Raw genomic sequence first — 21,442 nt, 5'->3', positions numbered from 1 at the left:
ATAAATAGTAATTTGTAAGCACACAAACTCTTTTAGGAAGAGTTAACAGTGTCCGTAAGAATTGTCTGTTTTTTCGCTTCCTTCTATAAATGTGGTCTTCCATGATGTTGAGAGGGTATTGATTTACCTAGAAGAAGCATCTTTCCGTGGAGAAGCAAGAGAAACCCAGCAGGACGGAAGGCTTAGGGGCCTGATTTACTAGCAATCTAGCATGCACGACTGCTTTGACCAAATTCCTGAGAAAATCCTCACACACGCAGAGAATTGACCGGACACGAAAAGATGTTAGTGTAGACAAGCTAGAAGGAGACCTTTATAACACAACACCACGAAAAACCCTAATTCTTTGTTATTCAATTCAGTCATTTCACCGTTCTTTAAATGAGACTGAGTCTTGCCCCCTTTTTTTTTTTTTTTTTTTTTTTTTATCTACACGGGGTTTATGAGTTAATTTATGTACACCACGATTAATTCTCATGGTTTACTGAACATTCTGCAAGTACTACAAAGTAATAGGTGTATATAATAAAGTTTGAATCCAGTTACAGGAAAAAAAAAAAAAAAACTGCTCTCACCACTGGAACTTTACTTGCCCTGTATCTTGATTGAGATTCTCGTGGTGTCGAAAAAATACAGCCCTATTATTGAACACAGAAGAAATAGGAGTAAAATCCGAGGAAAAAAAAGAGAAAAAGAGAAAAAGAAAAAAGAATAAAGAGGTTATGGTCTCCCATATGTAACTCAGTTACGTTCACTCGTTAAATTCTTTTTAAAATACCAAGGACATTTAGGTAACTTGAAGTGTCCTTAAGATGACCAAAAAGTTTCCTTTTCAGCTATAAAACAATGAATGGCAGCATGTCCGAGAAGCGGAGAGTGTGTTTGGTAGCCTTGTCTGCTCCCTCAGTTTCAAGTTTCAACTCCTTCCCCCTCTCTCTTCTCTCCAATTATTTATTTTCCTTCTCAAAGCTCAATCCTTTATTTTTGTTTTTATTTTTTTTAAATCTAAAGTCTTTCTCTAGACAGTGCAAAACCCACCCTTAAGATGCGCCACTCCTTTTCTTTCCCTTTGTTTCAAGACATGAAAGTTTATTCTTCTTTTACTCTCACTTTCTTGCCATGAACTCCTGCTTTAATTTTACAGTTTTTGTAGCTTATTGCCATGGACTTTGGGGTTCTTGGTTTGGAGGGTCTTGTGGGTCCTGAAAGTAGTAGTCATGCTCCTCCTCATGTCTCACTTCCTGAGACCAAACCAAAGTTTTTTGGATCTGTGTTAACTAAGCAAGAAAGACCATCCTCATCTGCATCTGCATCTGCTCAGGATGATTACTGGAGGGCTTCAAAGATGCCAAAACTTGATGATTTCTCTTCCACCAAAACAATGCCACTGCACCAACCCGCTCCTTTGCTGAGACCTAATTCCATGTTTTCTAATGATTCTCGCCAACAAGAGCACATGCTAAGCTTCTCTTCTCCAAAACCAGAAGCTACTTCATTTCTCGTTAAAGATGCTGGGTTGGTTGAGAGAAACACACAAAACCACACTGCCTTGAGTTTTCCTTACTACCAGCACGCACCTCTTTCCGCTAGCAGAAGTGCAGGTAAGTACATAAGTTTTTCTTTTGTTGGGGTTGAAGTTCTCATCTTTGGGTTACAATTGGCATAGAGATTTTGTTTGATGTTTGATTTTAAGAAATGGGTTTTTGGTAAATGACAGATTTTAGTTACATTCATACCTAAAATGTTGATTTTGCTATTATCCTCGTATGGCTTTGTTTCCAAGTACTGTTGATGGTCTTTTCATGGGCATTTAGTAGAAATTTCACATTTTGAGTCTTGTCAAAGGGAAAAGTTGATTTCCCCCACCCTTATAAGCCAGTTATTTTTGTTTTAGATTTGGTTAATTTTCAGTGTTAGAACATGTTAGTTACAAAAGAGGGAAAGAGCTAGAAAAATTATGAAAATCAACGGTACACAGACAAAACTTATGCAATAGTTTATTTTTTTTCCTCTATGTCAAGTTTGGAATATAATTAAGGATATACATATAGCTTCTTTGAATGTTACAGGCAAGAAATGTTTAATCTAATGTTGCAGGTTATGGCACTGGAAACTTGAATGCAAGCATGCATGGGCCTAGCCTTTTTAAAAATGAATCTCTCTTAGCTTATTTGTATGTGGTTGCTACGTTATGTGGATGCAGATATCGAGGTTTGTTTTTTATTTTAAAATTATTTTTTTAAATAAAATTTTTAATTAATATTTTTAAATATTTTCAAACCATTTTAACATGTAATATTAAAAATAAAAATATTTTTAAAAATATTTTTAAATAAAAAATACTTTTAAAATAACATCATTACATATCTTTTTAAGCTCAAACCTCTCGTACTAGAATGTTTTTGTTACTTGGAGGTTATGGTCTCCCATATGTAACTCAGTTACGTTCACTCGTTAAATTCTTTTTAAAATACCAAGGACATTTAGGTAACTTGAAGTGTCCCTAAGATGACCAAAAAATTTCCTTTTCAGCTATAAAACAATGAATGGCAGCATGTCCGAGAAGCGGAGAGTGTGTTTGGTAGCCTTGTCTGCTCCCTCAGTTTCAAGTTTCAACTCCTTCTCCCTCTCTCTTCTCTCCAATTATTTATTTTCCTTCTCAAAGCTCAGTCCTTTATTTTTGTTTTTATTTTTTTTAAATCTAAAGTCTTTCTCTAGACAGTGCAAAACCCACCCTTAAGATGCGCCACTCCTTTTCTTTCCCTTTGTTTCAAGACATGAAAGTTTATTCTTCTTTTACTCTCACTTTCTTGCCATGAACTCCTGCTTTAATTTTACAGTTTTTGTAGCTTATTGCCATGGACTTTGGGGTTCTTGGTTTGGAGGGTCTTGTGGGTCCTGAAAGTAGTAGTCATGCTCCTCCTCATGTCTCACTTCCTGAGACCAAACCAAAGTTTTTTGGATCTGTGTTAACTAAGCAAGAAAGACCATCCTCATCTGCATCTGCATCTGCTCAGGATGATTACTGGAGGGCTTCAAAGATGCCAAAACTTGATGATTTCTCTTCCACCAAAACAATGCCACTGCACCAACCCGCTCCTTTGCTGAGACCTAATTCCATGTTTTCTAATGATTCTCGCCAACAAGAGCACATGCTAAGCTTCTCTTCTCCAAAACCAGAAGCTACTCCATTTCTCGTTAAAGATGCTGGGTTGGTTGAGAGAAACACACAAAACCACACTGCCTTGAGTTTTCCTTACTACCAGCACGCACCTCTTTCCGCTAGCAGAAGTGCAGGTAAGTACATAAGTTTTTCTTTTGTTGGGGTTGAAGTTCTCATCTTTGGGTTACAATTGGCATAGAGATTTTGTTTGATGTTTGATTTTAAGAAATGGGTTTTTGGTAAATGACAGATTTTAGTTACATTCATACCTAAAATGTTGATTTTGCTATTATCCTCGTATGGCTTTGTTTCCAAGTACTGTTGATGGTCTTTTCATGGGCATTTAGTAGAAATTTCACATTTTGAGTCTTGTCAAAGGGAAAAGTTGATTTCCCCCACCCTTATAAGCCAGTTATTTTTGTTTTAGATTTGGTTAATTTTCAGTGTTAGAACATGTTAGTTACAAAAGAGGGAAAGAGCTAGAAAAATTATGAAAATCAACGGTACACAGACAAAACTTATGCAATAGTTTATTTTTTTTCCTCTATGTCAAGTTTGGAATATAATTAAGGATATACATATAGCTTCTTTGAATGTTACAGGCAAGAAATGTTTAATCTAATGTTGCAGGTTATGGCACTGGAAACTTGAATGCAAGCATGCATGGGCCTATTACTGGGGTTAGAGGACCATTTACTCCATCTCAGTGGATGGAGCTTGAACACCAGGCCTTGATCTACAAATACATCACTGCACGTGTGCCTGTGCCTTCCAATTTAATCATTCCTCTCAAGAAATCTCTCAACCCTTATGGCTTACCTTTTTCCTCTGCTGGATCATTCCCTCCCAGTTCATGTAAGCTTCTTCTGTTCCTTTGAAATAGTTAGAAGAATCAACACGTGCTATCTTTTTTTAATTTTTCTTGTGTGTGTGTTGGAGTCTTATTTTTCTTGTTTGGTACTGAGACTAATAGCCTACTTTTTTCAATTTATTATGATCTTTGAAATGATGTCAAATATATATGCACACGAATTATAAATATAAAATAATATTCTGTTTGGAGTGAAATAGTCTTTTTTTTCCTCCCCTTTTTTTGGCTGATCTATTTCATTTCACTGATTTCCTTTTGTTTTCTTTTTCATGCATCTTTCCCAATCTACATAGTGGGATGGGGCACTTTCCACCTAGGTTACCCTGGCAACAACACTGATCAGGAGCCTGGAAGGTGTCGTCGGACTGATGGCAAGAAATGGCGGTGCTCAAGGGATGCTGTAGCTGACCAAAAATATTGTGAAAGGCACATAAACAGAGGCCGCCATCGTTCAAGAAAGCCTGTGGAAGGCCAGACTGGCCATGCTGCTATTGGGACTGCCAGTTCAAAGGTGGTGCCAATGTCTAACTCCATGTCAACCTCGATTACAACCAGTGGCGCTACCTCGAACAGCATTGTGATCACACAGCAACAGTTGAAAAATTTGCAGCCGGCTGCTGCTTCGAACTCTTCTGCAGATGCTCGTGTCAACGGGTAAAAAATGTGCATTTTAGCTTCCTTTTGCTTGCTTGTTTTATTTGCCTTTTGTTATCCTTTTCAAGTTCTATAAGATGGCATTTCTCTCTAAAAGCATGTATATTCATACTCTCTTCCTTTTACTTTACCATAAAGTTGACCCCATTATTTCATCTTTACTTAGGTGACAGTGACTAGTCCTGGTAGTTGACACTTAGGATTCCTTTTTCAATGGGCTTCATTATAGCTTCCCCATTTGTGGTTGCTTTGTACATTTGGATTGAAGGCTTTTTTGTAGAAAAATATGTATTTGTGGAGGTTATGGTTCCTGTTTACATCTTGTTGATGCATTTGACTGTTAAGAAACTTTTTTCATTGAATCAGCAAATTACTAAATTATACTCATCGGTTTGGTCTTAAGAAAAGTACTGTCTTTTGCAGAGCACAAGATGCACGGAGGGTTTCTGTGATGTCTTCCACTATGAACCGGAAATCTGACGATTCTACTCTCTCTATTCCTAGACAAGATATCCTAACTGAACAGTGCTCTCAAGCAGAGCTTGGACTTGTCTCCTATGATTCCCTCCTCAACCCATCGCAGAAGAGCTCTTACTTCAACTCTAAACCCTACGAGTCTATTCTGAACTTTAGTGCTGAAGAAAGCCATGATCAGCATCCCCTTCGTCAATTCATTGATGACTGGCCGAAGGACCAATCAAATCGTTCTGTCATTAGCTGGCCAGAAGAGTTGAAATCTGACTGTACCCAACTTTCAATGTCAATCTCAATGGTCTCGTCAGACTTCTCGTCGTCGTCATCCTCACTTCTGCGAGAGAAACTTGCCTTCTCACCATTGAGGTTATCTAGCGAGTTTGACCCTATACAAATGGGTTTAAGGGTGAGCGGTGACCATAATGAAGCAAGCCAGAAGCAAGCCAACTGGATACCTATCTCATGGGGAACTTCAATTGGCGGCCCTTTAGGAGAGGTCTTGACCACCAGCGCCAGCCATGCGGATTCCTGCAAAAGCTCATCAGCTCTAGACCTTTTAAGGGAGGGTTGGGATGGCAGTCCGCAGCTGGGATCTTCTCCAACAGGAGTCTTGCAGAAATCGACTTTTGGTTCACTTTCAAATAGCAGTTCAGGTAGCAGCCCAAGAGCAGAGAGCAAGAAAAACAATGAAAGTGCTAGTCTGTACGAGGAAGCGGTTGGTTCGATAATTGCAAGTGATCCCCTATTCCATCCCTGTAATCAAGAAAATGGTTAGGATGAAACTTGTGAAGAAGAAGCTTGGAGTTATCTATCTTATTAATTTCTGCAGACTGTTTCTCCTTGTTGCTTGTTTTTTCCCCTCAAATCTAGAATGTAAAGGCTTGGCTGATTCCCAATTGAATAGGTATCGGCCATTCTTGCATGTATGGATCTGTAGGGATCTTTAATGTGTGAATTAAAGTAATTTTTCTCCTGCTTTGTTTGAGTTGAATGTCATATTTTCCCATGGTTTCAACCTTCTAAATTTGCTGCATCTCTGTGAAATACAAGTATATAACCCCATCATTCACGCAAGCTTACAATACATTATCAGATTGGGTCAGGAGATGCATGTTTCAATGATAGGATGTTGAATAGGAGAAAAATAATGGAGAAGAGGGAAACCGGGGGAATGGTACATGAGGCAAGACATCAAAACAGTGGGGATAGAAGAGTCAAGATGATGATGATGAATCATCCTCCATAGCAAAAGCAAAATATAATACTTAAACTTCAAAAATACATATCGATCATTGATTCTTTGTAGGCCAGTATGTGATATGCACTGTCCTATCCATTCCAGACCCAGTTCTTCAAGGATATGTACGTAAAAGAAATCACTATTGAACATTGAGATGGAGTTCCCTGGACTCCAGACAGGAGCAACTCTTGAGGCCTGCCCACCCGGCAGACCCCGCAAGTTCCTTGGGTGGTGTTTGAAAAAAGCTGATTTTTCTTTTTTCTTTTTTAATTTTAAATTATTATTTTTATTTATTTTCTCAGCAGCTCTGGCCCAGCCACTGCCTAATTTCACAATTTCCGTCCCAGCCTCCCCCCTGGCTTGACATCAGTGTAGATTTTTCGAAGGGCTGGGACCCCGATTCTGATGAAAATTTGTTGAGACCGGACCTGTGTTGAGGCTCCTCCTTGCCAAATTATTATTGTGTGGACATGAACTTAGCTGTATCCAGATATGTAAGGGAAGAAATTATTTATCAGTTCAGGACATCTGGAATTAGTTGAATTATTCATCAGTTCAGGACATCTGGAATTAGTTGAGTGCATTAAAATTTAATAATAAAAATAAAATTATCTATCTGCTGGGATATCAGTTGGCATTGCCTGGTGCTTGGGAAAAACACAAACAGTCGACCTCGTTTTTGAAACCCAAATCGGTGTATATCAGAAGTAATTTTCAGGTAACGGATCAGAGGGATTGATTTAAATCAATTTAATTTTCTTTATTTTATAAAATACGAAAAAATCACCTCATTTTGAAAACAGAATTCAATAGATTTTGACAGATTTTATTGGGTTCTTTCAGGGGTGACTCTGGGTTGCCCCATATCACTTAAGTTACGAGCTAACCCACGAAGTCAAATTAGTTTTTAAAGCTGTGCTTGGCGCAAAACCAGTATTCTAGTTGCTGGGTAACCTATTTACCAACAAATTCATCAGATTCAAGAAAGAAACTCTCTCGCAAAATCAAGCACAGTACTGTCCAGTGTGCGCTCATGTGCTGGAATGCACCCACCCTAGGACTTCAAACTATCAAGTAATTCTAATAATTAAACTTCCAAAACTGAGGACATGTATGGATTATGATTATGTAATAAAGCAAACCGTCCACCGCGCACTACAGGACATACCTTAACTCTTGCAAGTACAAGACAACGACACGTTGGCATGTCTTGAAGATGATTTACGTGGGGTGTCCGGGCCAGCTTACGCGCACCACGACTAATCCTCACGGCCCACTGAACACCCTGCAAACCCAGCAGGCAGGTAAGGCAGCACGGGGCTGACAAGCATGCAACTTCAAAGCTCGAACCCGTGACAGCAGAAGGCGCAAGGCGCCATTCCACCGCGGGGCCGTTGCCTTGGGTGCGACACGTGACATACCTTAACTCTTGCAAGTACAAGACAACGACACGTTGGCATGTCTTGAAGACCTTAACTCGAGATATAGGCCGCTGCGGTTATGGCGTTATGCTGGTGGCATGTTTGTTTTGGACTTCACTCGGTAGAGAAACGACAACGTTCTCATAGCCACGGTGAAGCTTCTCCTAGAAATTTGGAAATGTGATTAAAATCCTGTTTAGATTTTTTTAATATATTAATATAAAAAATATTATTTTAATATATTTTCAAATAAAAAATACTTTTGAATAACCATAATCACTAGTTTACTCCCAAATATCCATTAATATGATTTTTAATATGTTTAGTATGATGAGAAATATATTTTCAAATAAAAAATACTTTGAAGTATAATCACTGTTTTACCCTAAATATCTATTAATATGATTTTTTATGTGTTTAGTATGATGAGATGAAATGTTTTTTAATTAAAAACATATTAAAATAATATTTTTTATACATTTTTTATATTAACACATAACCAATAAATCATTTACAACAATATAGGATACACTGCTCACTTCCCTTCTTAAAATCCAAAATTAAATTGGTTTGAATTGTACATCCACACAGTCAGATTAAGAGGATGTTTAAGCTTATTAACCCACAAAAAAATGTGCAAAAAAACACCACGTTTAGCCGTGGAAGTGTGTTTATTTACTAATAGACAGCACTCTTAATTATCATATAATAATATATGATAGAGAGCTCTTCGTCTGGAAGGCAAATTACATGGCTAAGGAGTTACGACCTGACCGCTAATCGATGGAGAATTCTTCTTGAAAAATCCCCTGCAAAATCCGGCAAAAATAACTTCTTCCTCAATTATACGAGAAGATATTAATTGCGATTGATTAATATTTTGCAATATAAAAAATAAGATTATATAAGAATATATTAATTACTATTAAAGATTGTTGTTCTTAATGAGCATCTCATGACATGACTATTAAATTTGTCTCGTGATCTCATGACATGACTATTAAATTTGTCTCCTTGTAATTCCGAAATGTTTCAATTGTTTATTTTTTACATCCAGTCATTACCCTTTATTTTAAAATATAAAGTATAAAAATTATTATAATTTAACCTAACTTGTCATGTATTATCTATTTTAAACTTTATTACTCTTATAGATTTAATTTTTTTTGACAAAACGCGTTTTTCAAAGTAAAGCAATAACTTAACTTTATTGGATACTGTTTTTTCTGGGCCTCCTAGTTCTCATTTATTTTCAAGACTTCCACCTAGATTTATCTCAGAGTTTTAAAAGAGTCTCACAAGTTAGGAATCAATATTATTAATAAAATTAGTTATCAATTCCTCACTCACAAGTTAGCAATTAATATTATTAATAAAGTTACTTATCACTTCCTCACTTGTATATTTCAATTTAAAAATATAGTTTAAAATAATTTTTATTTATTTTATTAACACATTAAATTGATATAAAATAACTAAAAAAATTATTATTATTTTTTAAATTTTAACAAAGGAAAAGAAAGATTGAAACTCGCTGTCGAATTCCTAGGAAAATAAGTTCCAATAAAAAACCATGTTGAATCAAGGAACCAACCAATCCAAGCTTAACGATCAAAACCAACAATCGGCCCATTATTTTTTTTTTAAAAAATAAAATTTCATAAAAAAGTATCTTTTTAATTTTTGAAAATTATTTTTAGAGTCACTCGCCACGCCCATAACCTACCTTGCCCTTGCAATGGGCAGACCTATATATTGCCTGATTTTAATGTCTAATTTTAGATTTTTTTATCTGATTTTATGATTGAGTTTTTTTCAAATTAATTTTTTAATATTTTTAAATTATATCAATATACTATGTTAAAAATAAATTTTAAAAAATAAAAAATATTATATTAATACATATTTTTAAATAAAAAACATTTAAAAAACAATTAACACAATCACAAACACTAAATCCATAGTGTACATGATCCAAAACAAAAACAACACAAAGAAACAATTTTTTGATTTTGAAGGAACGGAAATGGGAGCTCAGATTCTATGGGTGCAAAGAGTCCGTCATGCCCAATTGAGCAATTATTCAGTACGAGGAATTGATCTTATTATCATTGCAACCCAAAACCAAACAGACTTCACAATTTCAAAATCCAAAACCGATAAAAATATAGAAAAAATAAATTGAAATCAACAGAAGAAAGGCTCAGACACGCACAAATGCTGTCAACAAATGAAAAACTAGCTCTCACTTTGGTCCGTGTAAGAGCTAGCATGATGATATTCAGGATCGAGAAACGTAAGCAGTCATCACAGCCTCAAAGTTTTATCAGACACAAAAATGAGCAATCATTCTCGAGGCAGCAGAAACTAAAGGGAAAAAGGATTAAAAAATACAAGTTACGGAGCACAAATAAATGAAGAGCGGGACGCCTTGATTTTAAAAGAGTTCAGGCTTTAGAGGTGGCCGCCGCTCCTCCATGCCTTTCAAACCCTACCTCTACTGCGTTATATATACAGAGCAATCAAGCACAAATAAATGAAGAGCGGGACGCCTTGGTTTTAAAAGAGTTCAGACTTTAGAGGTGGCTGCCGCTCCTCCATGCCTTCCAAACCCTACCTCTGCTGCGTTATATATACAGAGCATTCATGGAGGGCTGGAAATTACATTACCATCCTTAGTTGTTGGGCTTTTGATCACCTTGGCCCACTTATTTATTTGGATCCACAAGTTGTTATTATTTGTGAATGGGTCATATCTTGGGTCCGGCTAGCAGGTTGACTTTCAGGTCACTTGGTGAATTTTTTTAGTATAAACTGCTAACTATAAACTACTAACTACTAACTACCAGCAATGAAATACCGAAAGATAATTCGATTTGTAAAAGCTACATAGGACGTAATCGGTATATTTATCAATATATATGCTGATAATGGACCTGTCAAAAATCTAAATAAAAAACAATTCTTTATTATTTGATTATTAAGTGTTAAAAACTATATTTAACACTTTTAAATTATAAAATGAAGTTACAAGGATGGTTTTATATTAAATCTAACATCAATTATGCAAGTGTAACTGAAAATATTATAAAAAAATAACAGAAGTGCTGATGAAAAATATTTCGTTGTTATTTACTATAAAAATTACAAAGAAAAATTTACGATGAAAGCATCAATGAAATAAAAATAAAATCAAAATAAATATGTTGGCAACTTGTTGGGATTGCTACAATGTCAAATTACTAATAAAAATTCCATCACATGATTTTAAAATGAATTAAAACCCAACAATGCTATCTTCATACCATTTCTTCTTCTTCTTCTTTATTTTACAATAACCCTTTCTCTTCCATTTAAGCAATTTTGACTGCCCCTCACAAATCTAGTCACCCAACTCGTCAACATTCTTATAACCTCTATCATAGAACCAACTTCCTTTCATTGATTTCATTTCATGCTTCACTACGTAAAATAAGCAAACTCATCCGTTTATATTTTAACCTATTTAAGTTTTAAGTTAATTTATTAAAATTTGTTTATAGTATTTGTAATTATATATTTAAGTGTTTTTTTTATAATGATAATTTTGTTATATTAATATATAATTTGTATTTAAGGGTTTTTTTGAAACTTGAAAAAATAGACTTAATTTGTTATTTGATGAAGTTGAGTTTGATTTTGTAACTTAAGTATGTTAGAATTGAAGAAATGATGAGTAATTTAATAGATACCAATTATTTTATGTTAATTAATGGTTAAGTTGGAAAATAGGGGAAAATTGATTTTGTGTGAGATTGATAATAATTAAATATATTAATTTAGATTGAATTAACTTGAATTGAAGAAATGATAGGTAATTATTTGAGAACCAATTAATTTTAGTCAATTATGGGTTTTGTTGAAAATTTAGGGAAATTTAGTTTAATGTGTAATCGATAACAATTAGGGTATTAATTGATGCTATATTTATTGATGATAGTATAATATAAAAATTTATGATATTTATGATAGAGATAATGATAATGATAGTAATGATAATGATAATATTTATAATGATAGTTATGCTGGTAATAATATTAATGCTAATAATGATGCATGTTTGTTGTGGTAATGATTATGATTTGACAACTAATGATGGTGATCGTGGGGTGATAACAATGACCAGTGATGGTGATGGTTAGTATTTTCATAGTAGAGGTGCAAAAAGTTATGATGACATGGTGATAAAATAATGATTATATTAATAAAAGAAAGTGTTGGTGGTGTGGTTATTAGTAGTGATGATAATGATAAAATGATAATTATATTGATAAAATTTTTGAATTGTGTTCATCATGTGTCATGTATTAAAAAAAAATAAGTCAGATCTAATAATAACACTACTAAAATGATTATGAAGAGACACCTAATATTGAAGTTACTGACCAAAGCTATTGGTTTATTAGGTTAAACTAAGTGCAACTATAAGTATAACTTTTTTTTTCTTTTCTTAGACTTTCTTGTTCATGATTTTTTCCTCCCTCTCTACCTTTCTCGACATCTTTGATGTGATGCACAAGGTGTGTGTTGATTTGATTATGTTTTAATGATTTCTTTATAGAATTTTAATTTATTATTTATTTTTATTTTTTAAAATTTTGTGTATAAATCCTGTTTATGTCATTATAAAAATGACGCATTTAAATCTTTTAATTGTGAAAACTCATAAATCTGTGTAATTTATTTAGCATTGTTTAGACAAAAAGTTCCTCATAGATCTTAAAGGCTAGTGCTCTCAAACTCTCAGTAAGCTCAAACGGTTTTGTTTTGACAATACATTTCTTGTAAGTTTGATTGTAGAATTCTTGTAGCAACAATAGTAGAATTATATGAATATTAGTGACAGTGAAATTAGATGCTAAAAGAATCTTTTTGTTGTGGCTATAAGTTTATTGTGAGTAATTGTTGGGCAAGGGATCATAAAAAAAAAAATGAAAACTTTGATGGAATATTTCGTTGATGATTTTATCAATATTAGAAATTACTAATGAAACTGATGATTTTATCAATATTAGAAATTACTACTAATGAAATAAAAACTCCAATTAATGAGAGAGTTTACGATGACGATATTCCGTCGACAATTTATAATATCGACAGAATTTTCTTTAAATGCCGAGAAAGCACTGTCTGATTTTCTAGTAGTGTAACTTAAGAGTAGAATACTATGAACAACATCGATGGATCACACATGCAATGGGTTTAAATCTCTTTTAAGGAAGAATGCAGACACAATACTGTTTCATATATTAGTTTAAGAATTTAATTTGACTAGAGAAACTAATCCTAGTCCAATCCAAATATATTTCATCTTCCTCGAACTCTATCTCTAGGGATAGCAGGAAGATTAGCTAACATAACCAGATTATCATCCTGAACATCACATGAATTCTTGCACGAAAAGATGAGTCTGCTCTTCCTTAGTTTAGACCTGACATTTTTCTTGCTCTGACTTGACATCTTGCCATTTCTCGCATTTTTTGTGCATTCCTTGTAAGCTGCAAGGAAAGGGTCTTCTTGCCACCACCCAAACCCTTTCACTGATTTGCTTCTTCGTGGAGGCTCTATCTTCGCGCTAACGCATGGTGGGAGAGGAATTTTTATGCCATGACTGCCTAAGACCTTGTAGGAGGTATCGGAGTCATGAGGAAACAAAATAGGGGATGTAGGGGATGATATGTTATCGGCATTTAGCCCTATATCTATTGTGTATTCTTTGTGGATGACCTTGGAGACTCCAGGTGAGTCTTCCCATGAAAAGGGTATGCTTCCATGTGAGGAAACCTTCCTATGGCTCATTGTTTGTGAAGGCATATTTTCATAAATGAAGAAAGGTTGTCCTTATATCGAGAGGGTTGCAAGAGATATTATCATACATTCTACACTCTCTAACAGCAAAGAAACCAAAAGGGCAAGCAAGGGAGACGTGAAAGGGAAGCTGCTATTAACTTTTAAACCAATTCAAAGAATTAGGTGATGAAGGAGAAGAAAAAGAAAATCAGGTTCATAGGTATTTTTTAATTAAAAATATGTTAAAATGATATTTTTTATTTTTTATATTTTAATATTAATATTAATACATCAAAATCATAAAAAATTAAGCATAAGAAAATATTAATTTGATTTTTTTTAAATGATTAAAAAACAAACTAATTCAATATTAAATATGCTAAGAGGAGTGTAAAACAAGGATTGAAAAATAAAATGTTAAAAAGGGTGCAAAGCCCATTCAAATGGTAATTAAAGCGTTAACGAATAATCAAGCATGTTATTAAGTATGCGAGAATTATTATAAACTAAAACAATATTTAAATCAAAAATAAAATTAAATAAAATAGTAAATAATGTATAATGATAGGATACAATTATGGAGTGTGAGGAAAAACAAAGAAAGTGAGTGTCGAATTAAAAAAAAATATTTAAAAAAATATGGTAAAATACCCTATAATCTCCCATTTCTTCATATAATGGGAGGATATGCTCATGATACAAAATAAAAGATTTGGTCAAAGATTACACGTTGTTTGTAAAATTTAAATAATTTAATTTAATCAAAATAAATTATAATAAGTTGTAACAGGACTACCAATTAAAATTTCAAAATAGTTGTAACAGGACTACCAATTAAAATTTCATATATTAGTTTAAAGGAATAGAAAAATTAATTTTCTATAAAAACATAAAAAGTTTTGAAATGTTAAGAATAAAAAAATTAATATTTCTCAAAAAAGCATAGTTGTAAGAAAAAAAAATAAAAAAAAATAATCACAATAACACTAGTTTAAAATGTTAAACAAATAAAAAAATGAATTTAATAAAAATTAAAATCTTGAACGTTCTTAAGGAATAAGAAATTCAAAATGTTTTGGATAAAAAGATTTCAAAAACTTCTCAACCATTAAATTCCTAAAGCATTCAAAAAAATTTAGAAACCAGTTTTTTTTAGAAGAAATATAATTCTATAAAATATTTATGAATAAACAATCAAAATAACTTAGCTATTAAAACTTAAACAAAAAAAAAAACCCATCATTCAATTTCTTAAATACAGACACAGGTCAATTGTGGAGGGTTTTTCCACAACCTCCAAATTCCACCCTTTGCACCATTTCTTGCTCTACCCTCACTAAGTTGACGTTTAATTCTTAATTTCCCCCACTTCTCAAAAATGCTCAAGAAATCAAATTACTGAATGGAGGAGTTTCGATGTTTTTACTTATGATTGCAAACCAAGAAATCATATAATTGAACTCCTGAAAGTCAAATGCTTTTTTTATCAAACTATGAAAAGAACAATCTGTATTTCTAAGCATAGCCCAGATTCTGACAGAGCTGTGCTAAACTTGCAGTCGCAGAATTCAGAATTGGGGGCATGACTACAACCACTTAACCATACAAAATTTGTTAAATATTCTCTTGGTTGATGGCTAGAGTAATGAAAGCAACTTTTCTGGAGTCGATTGCAAGGGAGAACATGATAAGTCAAGGGAATGGACATTCAATATCATGATCTGGGTAGCGTAATTCTGTCAAGTCCTATCAGAAAAAGGAAATGAAAGGCTTAACTTTCCTGTTCTTGATAACGTGGACGTTGAATAACTTGACTTTTTCGAACTCTTGTTTAGTATTGGCAGCTAGGTTTCTCGATTTCCAGCGATGATTGGATGTCAGATTAGATTTTCCACTAAGAACAATAACTTTCAGGTTATTCATCATCACAGCACTTAATCTTCTGGTTTATCTGAAATTTTGTCCTCACTCTTAGCTAAATATTTATTGCAAATAATAATGTGTACAATCCATCATAAAGACACCATATCAATACACAGAACCTTATTTATTTTATTGAAGTATATTCATTGTAATGCCCCTCGTATCTAATTGTGGATTTCAATGGTATTTTATTTAACTTATCATTTTATGTTATAGTTTATATTTTTTTTTAAGTGACCGGCTTCTATTCTTTGCATTCCCTTGAAATGTGAAGGTATTTAGAACTTGATTGCGGTTTAATTTAATAAAATATGATTTAAATTTATAATATTAAAATATAATTTAAAAAATCCAAAATGACCTATCTTAAATTTATTTCGAAAAGTTATTTTTAATCCTTGTATTCTACTTTAAATTTGTTTTATGTCTTTTTTTAGTTTTTGATACAAAATTTTATTTTTTTCATGTTTTAAATTTTAAATTTTAAAAATAATCACATTAAAATAATTTTTTTTAATCAATTAATCATATTCCAATGATAGTAAAAAAAATTATTTTTAATGCTAATAAATTCATATTTTCGATATTCATTATAGAGATTGGAATCTCCCTATATAAAATTAATAATACTTTAAAATGTGTGGGGAAAATAATGTAACTTTCCCCACGCCTTTTATTTTCATTATAATAATATTTTTAGTTTTTTTACATATTTGTTTTTTTCTCATGATTGATTTTTTAAAAAACTTCATTATAATAATATTTTTAGTTTTTTTATATATTTATTTTTTTCTCATGATTGATTTAAAAAAAAATTGTATGATTTTTTTAAATTATTTTTGCTAATTGTTTTAATATTAAACTTGTTAAGAATTTAACTCTGTCATTTAAAAAAACATTGTGAATTGCAATAATGTTTTTTATATAATTTTTTTTATGATTTTTTTCCAAAACAATTCTTTTATTTTTTTTCATATTGAGCGGGTTGATAATTTAGCTTTGTAGTTTTTTTATAAAAAATATTATAGATTACTATAATATTTACCTTACATGGTTTTTATTTTCGTACAATATTTCTCCACATGTTTTTTTTAATTATCTTTATTGATTTTTTTTAATACTGAGTGATTGAGAATTAAATTTTAACTTTTTCCACTTGTTTTTTTTTTCAAAATTATCTTTTTTTTGTGTTTTTTTCAGAATTATTTTTGTTGATTTTTTTTAATATTGAGTTGATTGAGAATTTAGCTTTATAGTTTTTTTTAAAATACTGTTGATTACTATAATGTTTTTCTATATAGTTTTTTTCTTTGTTTTTTTTCAGAATTGTCTTTGTTAATTTTAGTTTTTTTCATATTGAGCTGTTTGATAATTTAGTTTTGTAATTTATTCAAAAACAAATATTATGAATTATTACAGTATTTTCCAATATAATTTTTTTTTATAATGTTTCTCTATATGTTTTTTTATTAATTATTTTTTAAAATTATCTTTATCAAATTTATTTTTTTAATACTAAACTGGTTAAAAATTTAACTTTATAATTTTTTTTAAATATTATTAATTACTAAAATCTTTTCTGCATAATTTTTTTTTTGTTTCAAGTTTTTTTTTAATTTTTTTTTATAAATCTCTAACAGCACATAATCATGCCATAAATTCACGGTATCATCTGGTGGAGTTCGAAAGTTTGAAGGGGAGCCGAAAGGTGGTGGTTAGGTTGTCACAATAATTAGCTCTGTGCTGGCTATATTTTATGTCTGCCTGTCCACCTTCTTATCTCCATGGACTATCCGAAATTTACTGACACGTAGTTTCAAGACCCCATAAACAATGAAAATTATGCAAAATCGTAACCAGCTATTTGTTTTTGATGAATGGCAGCAAACAAAGCTAAGCCGGCACCTGACCAGCAAATGAAGAGAAAGATCCATCTTTTCCATTGGATTGGGTCATGATGTTAATTATTCCATAAATTCCTTTAAATTGTTGATTTAGGAATATTCGAACCCTAGTGTGACAGACGTTACAATGTGCTTGTCTTTACGGCTTACCAGTGAAGAAAAGAAGAGACGAGCAAAGCCAAACCTTCATAACCTCAAGCATGGCGTTTAGGGTTTTTTGAGATGGGTTATATAATCAATACCTTTTCTCATTGATGAAAACTCCCCACGCATGTTTATTTTGTCGGAAACTGGGAAGAGAAGGCAACTTTTTATCTAATTCAGACAAAAAAATCGGATGAAAAATATGGAGAAAATGCCAGAAAATATTATGGTATTAATAAAGTAATTACGAATACTTATTCTACGGTAGTTAGATAAAAAATAAGTAGCAGGGAGGAAAAAAAATAAAAATTATATATATTTTTTATACTTAAATTGAGATATTTTTATGATTTTGGATAAGTTAGGGTACGTATGATTTCCTCTTTCATCTTTATGCATGCTTCTCTTTAAAATAGATCTATAATTAAATAAGTATTGATGATTGGTTATTGAGTATTTTAATTTTCTTTTTACCTAGCACTCAAAAGAAGCACTGTGTAATTAGTCATTGATATTATGATTGCTATCCCAAAACGTTTGCACTATAGGATTTAGTAGTAGGATACACACGCACATACATTTACAAAAGTTATAGGAGTAATTAATTGGGGGATAGGAAGGTATGGGTGCTCCATTTACTTAAAGAATTATGAGAGGAATCCATTGCATCTTCACATGATTTCTTAATTAAACCATCAACAATTAACAACAAACAACAAGAGCAAGAGGATTAGAAACATTGAGCATATAATATAGTTTTAATTTGTCCTTAAAATGAAAAGGCAGCAAAATTGGAGAGTGACGAGAGCCTTTTTATTTATTTATTTAAATTTTTTGGATTGCCCCTTTGATGACGATTCTAGGCCCTTGATATCATCATTTTAAATTGCAAAGCCATTAGTCACTTTTAATTATATATTTGAAATGGCTTTCATAATCAAGAAGCATAGAAGATTGGGAGGTTGGGAAGATTTCATAATCCAGAAGTATAGACGCACAATTGAGGATGGGCTCCATTCTTTCAATCTTCCTTTATCTGATACTCGACAAGGTATTCATTTTGTAACCAATACAGTAGAATTCAGTTCAGCTCCAATCAGAGAAAGTGTTAGATACAAAACGGACAATGAGAAAGTATCTTTTTGTGTTTTTGGAATGACCGATGGCTAGATTGTGGCATTCTTAAATATCTATTCCATCGGCTTCATGTTTTGTTCCTCAATCCAGCAAGTAGAATTATTGAAATGGGGTACTGGAACAATGAAGTTAGGTCTTGGAATCCTACTTGGAAAAGACAACTAAGCACTTCTGAACTATATCAAGTCTGGCTGCTTCTTTCAAATCTGGAAGGAGTTGAATTGCATCGGCAACATGAAGATAAAAAGGTTTGGTCAAGGCATTTTATGGGTTATTTGGTTGGCAAAAAAATCTTTTGATTTTCTAAGATGATCAACCAACCGGAATGGAGCTTAATTTTATAATTAATCTTACACCGCCTAACTATTAGAGATTTCTCTCTTGTGGACCAGTAGTGTTCCTAATTATTACTCATTAAAGACTTAACATATTTAACGTGGTTTGATAAATCAACTATATCCATAAAAGAAGTTCATGTTATTAGAGATAGGTAAAGGAAGAGTTACAACACACATGGAGAAAAAGAATCACTTCCACTCAACTTAACTCTCTCTATTCTTACACACTACTAAACAAAGCAACAAGATTACTGCTCTTGACGACCACTCATCTTTCTCTTTTATATTTTTCACATTTGTGATTTTTTCACTTTCTCATTTTGTGCTGTTCTCCTAGTGCTTATTTATAGGCAATAATGGTATCACCAACTCTAGCTCAGTTTAACAATGGTGGCTATCAAAGTTGACGTTTGGTATGGGTTGCTATATTAGTCAATAGATGGTGCCGTTCATTAATGATTGCTACACATTAATGACAATAAACCTAACACTAACTCTATAATTATAGTCCACAAATGAGATTTTTTCCTTACATATGCCTAGGTTTATTTTGAAGTTAAGAAGATTTGTTAAATTAAACAAATTAGATAAAATACTATTATCATATTAAAAAAAAACTCAATAAAAATAAGTGATTATTGAGAGTTTTTATTTATTTATTAAATGATATAATAAATGTCTTCAGACTAGTTTATAAGCCTAAATGAGACTACATCTTATCTTTAAATAATCTTAAAGATAAACTCTAAATAAATTATTTGATATCAAAAACAATTATTACATTTTTAGCTTGCAAACTTTTATTTTTTTAATTTATGTGTATTACTTCTGTTTTTGTGATTTGAGTATGTAAATTTTCAAATGCCTCATGTTAACTTTAAACTCAGCTATCAGCTTTAAGATACTTGGATAATAAGGTTTTAATTCTTGGCGTGAACAAGTGAACAAATATATATGTAATATTTCATCTTTTATTTTTGTTTCACTCCATACCAATTTGGAAAGGTTGAATTGCTATTTGTTGGTTTAAGCAAACTGCTCGCATAATAAAAACAGCGACAGAATGCAAAATGTAGATTTTAGAAGAGAAGTTCCCAAACTATAATTCACTGAAATTAGCAAGAGTAATTTTCTTTGTATTTGTTTGAATATTGGAACAAATACATTTATATATTTTATTATAACTTAATATTTGTAGCTGAGCAAAATTAATTTACATAAGTGCTTATAGTTTTTGAAACTATATATTCAATCCCTATATATTAAAATTTTATTTTAATTTTGTTTTAAAAATAATCCAATAGCATGGAAAGAAAAAGAAAAACTTCTTGTGTACCACTCTTTGAAGAAAGTTTATGGGTTTTTCACTCATGATTCAATACTAAAGTTGCTTTCTTCAATGTAGCCACTCGAAGAAGTGTTTGGATAAATTTTCACTATACAAGGTAATTATATTTTGATTTAGTTCAGTTTGATTTTAATTAGAAATTCCAATCAAGATAAAATTTATAATTCTTAAAAAATAAGATATGAACTAAACTAAAAATCAATTTAAATCAAATTGATTTGGTTCAATTTAGGTTGATATTTTTGCTTTGAAAATTGAAAAAATTGATAGCTCCAAACCAGCAGAGGGAGAAGATAACTTGGTCTAGTCTAAGGAATATAAGGAGAGGGAGAACATACTACGATGAAATAAAAATTACAGATAACTTGTTCTAGTAAACCAAATAAAAAAAACACCAATATTGTTAAGAAAGAAAGAGATCTGGAATTTGTATTCTCTTCATTGATTTATTTAAGTTTACAATATTCCTATATACACAGACAGATGAAGTTCTTGGAAAGCTATGGATCCGGGCCTGACTTCTCTAAGTCAATGCGAATTCTGCAATAGATGGAACTTATACAGTTGTAAAGTAAATCAATTGCTAAAATCTGTCCTGCAAACTCTCAATTAAATCAATCTACAGCTAATGCCAACAAACATAAGGCTTTGGATTACTTGAAAGTTCCTGTTATTGACAGAAGCAAAAACCCAAAGAATCAACATTTTATACTCTTAAATCTAACAATAAATATTAAATAATCACAAGCTAGACAAATTCATTAGAAACAAAAGCACTTTCAAATTAATGGTTTATTAATTTAAAATTTTAAAATCAAGATGCAGGGCCCTGAATATAAATCATTGATCCCCCTTCTAATAAGATCTCTTCCTTTTAAAAAAATAAAATAAAATACAAAAGGGTAAATCAGCGTACCCACCTTTTTACTTTGTGATGTAGAAGCACCGTTTCTAACTTTGCAAGAGAACAAAGAGAAGTAGAGAAGAAAGGGAAAG

General features: G+C 31.9%; 2 protein-coding genes across 2 annotated transcripts; both read left to right on the top strand.

Moving 5' to 3' along the window:
* The first annotated feature begins 882 nt into the window (after positions 1 to 882).
* Positions 883 to 2,546, top strand: LOC105130601 (growth-regulating factor 2-like). Its single transcript, XM_011033176.1, has 3 exons — positions 883 to 1,601; positions 2,098 to 2,211; positions 2,533 to 2,546. Exons 1-3 carry the CDS (start codon positions 1,163 to 1,165, stop codon positions 2,544 to 2,546), a joined length of 567 nt encoding a protein of 188 aa, XP_011031478.1. The 5' UTR covers positions 883 to 1,162.
* An 11-nt stretch (positions 2,547 to 2,557) lies between these two features.
* LOC105130482 (growth-regulating factor 1-like) lies at positions 2,558 to 6,168 on the top strand. The gene is made up of 4 exons (XM_011033020.1): positions 2,558 to 3,297; positions 3,794 to 4,018; positions 4,328 to 4,688; positions 5,112 to 6,168. The coding sequence occupies exons 1-4, from the start codon at positions 2,859 to 2,861 to the stop codon at positions 5,935 to 5,937; spliced, it is 1,851 nt and encodes a 616-aa protein (XP_011031322.1). The 5' UTR covers positions 2,558 to 2,858; the 3' UTR covers positions 5,938 to 6,168.
* The last annotated feature ends 15,274 nt before the right edge of the window (positions 6,169 to 21,442 follow it).

Source organism: Populus euphratica, unplaced genomic scaffold (assembly GCF_000495115.2).
Source record: "Populus euphratica unplaced genomic scaffold, PopEup_1.0 scaffold21.1, whole genome shotgun sequence".
NCBI lineage: Eukaryota > Viridiplantae > Streptophyta > Magnoliopsida > Malpighiales > Salicaceae > Populus > Populus euphratica.
Note: the sequence above shows the minus strand (reverse complement) of the source record. Positions and strands in the feature narration are given on the sequence as shown.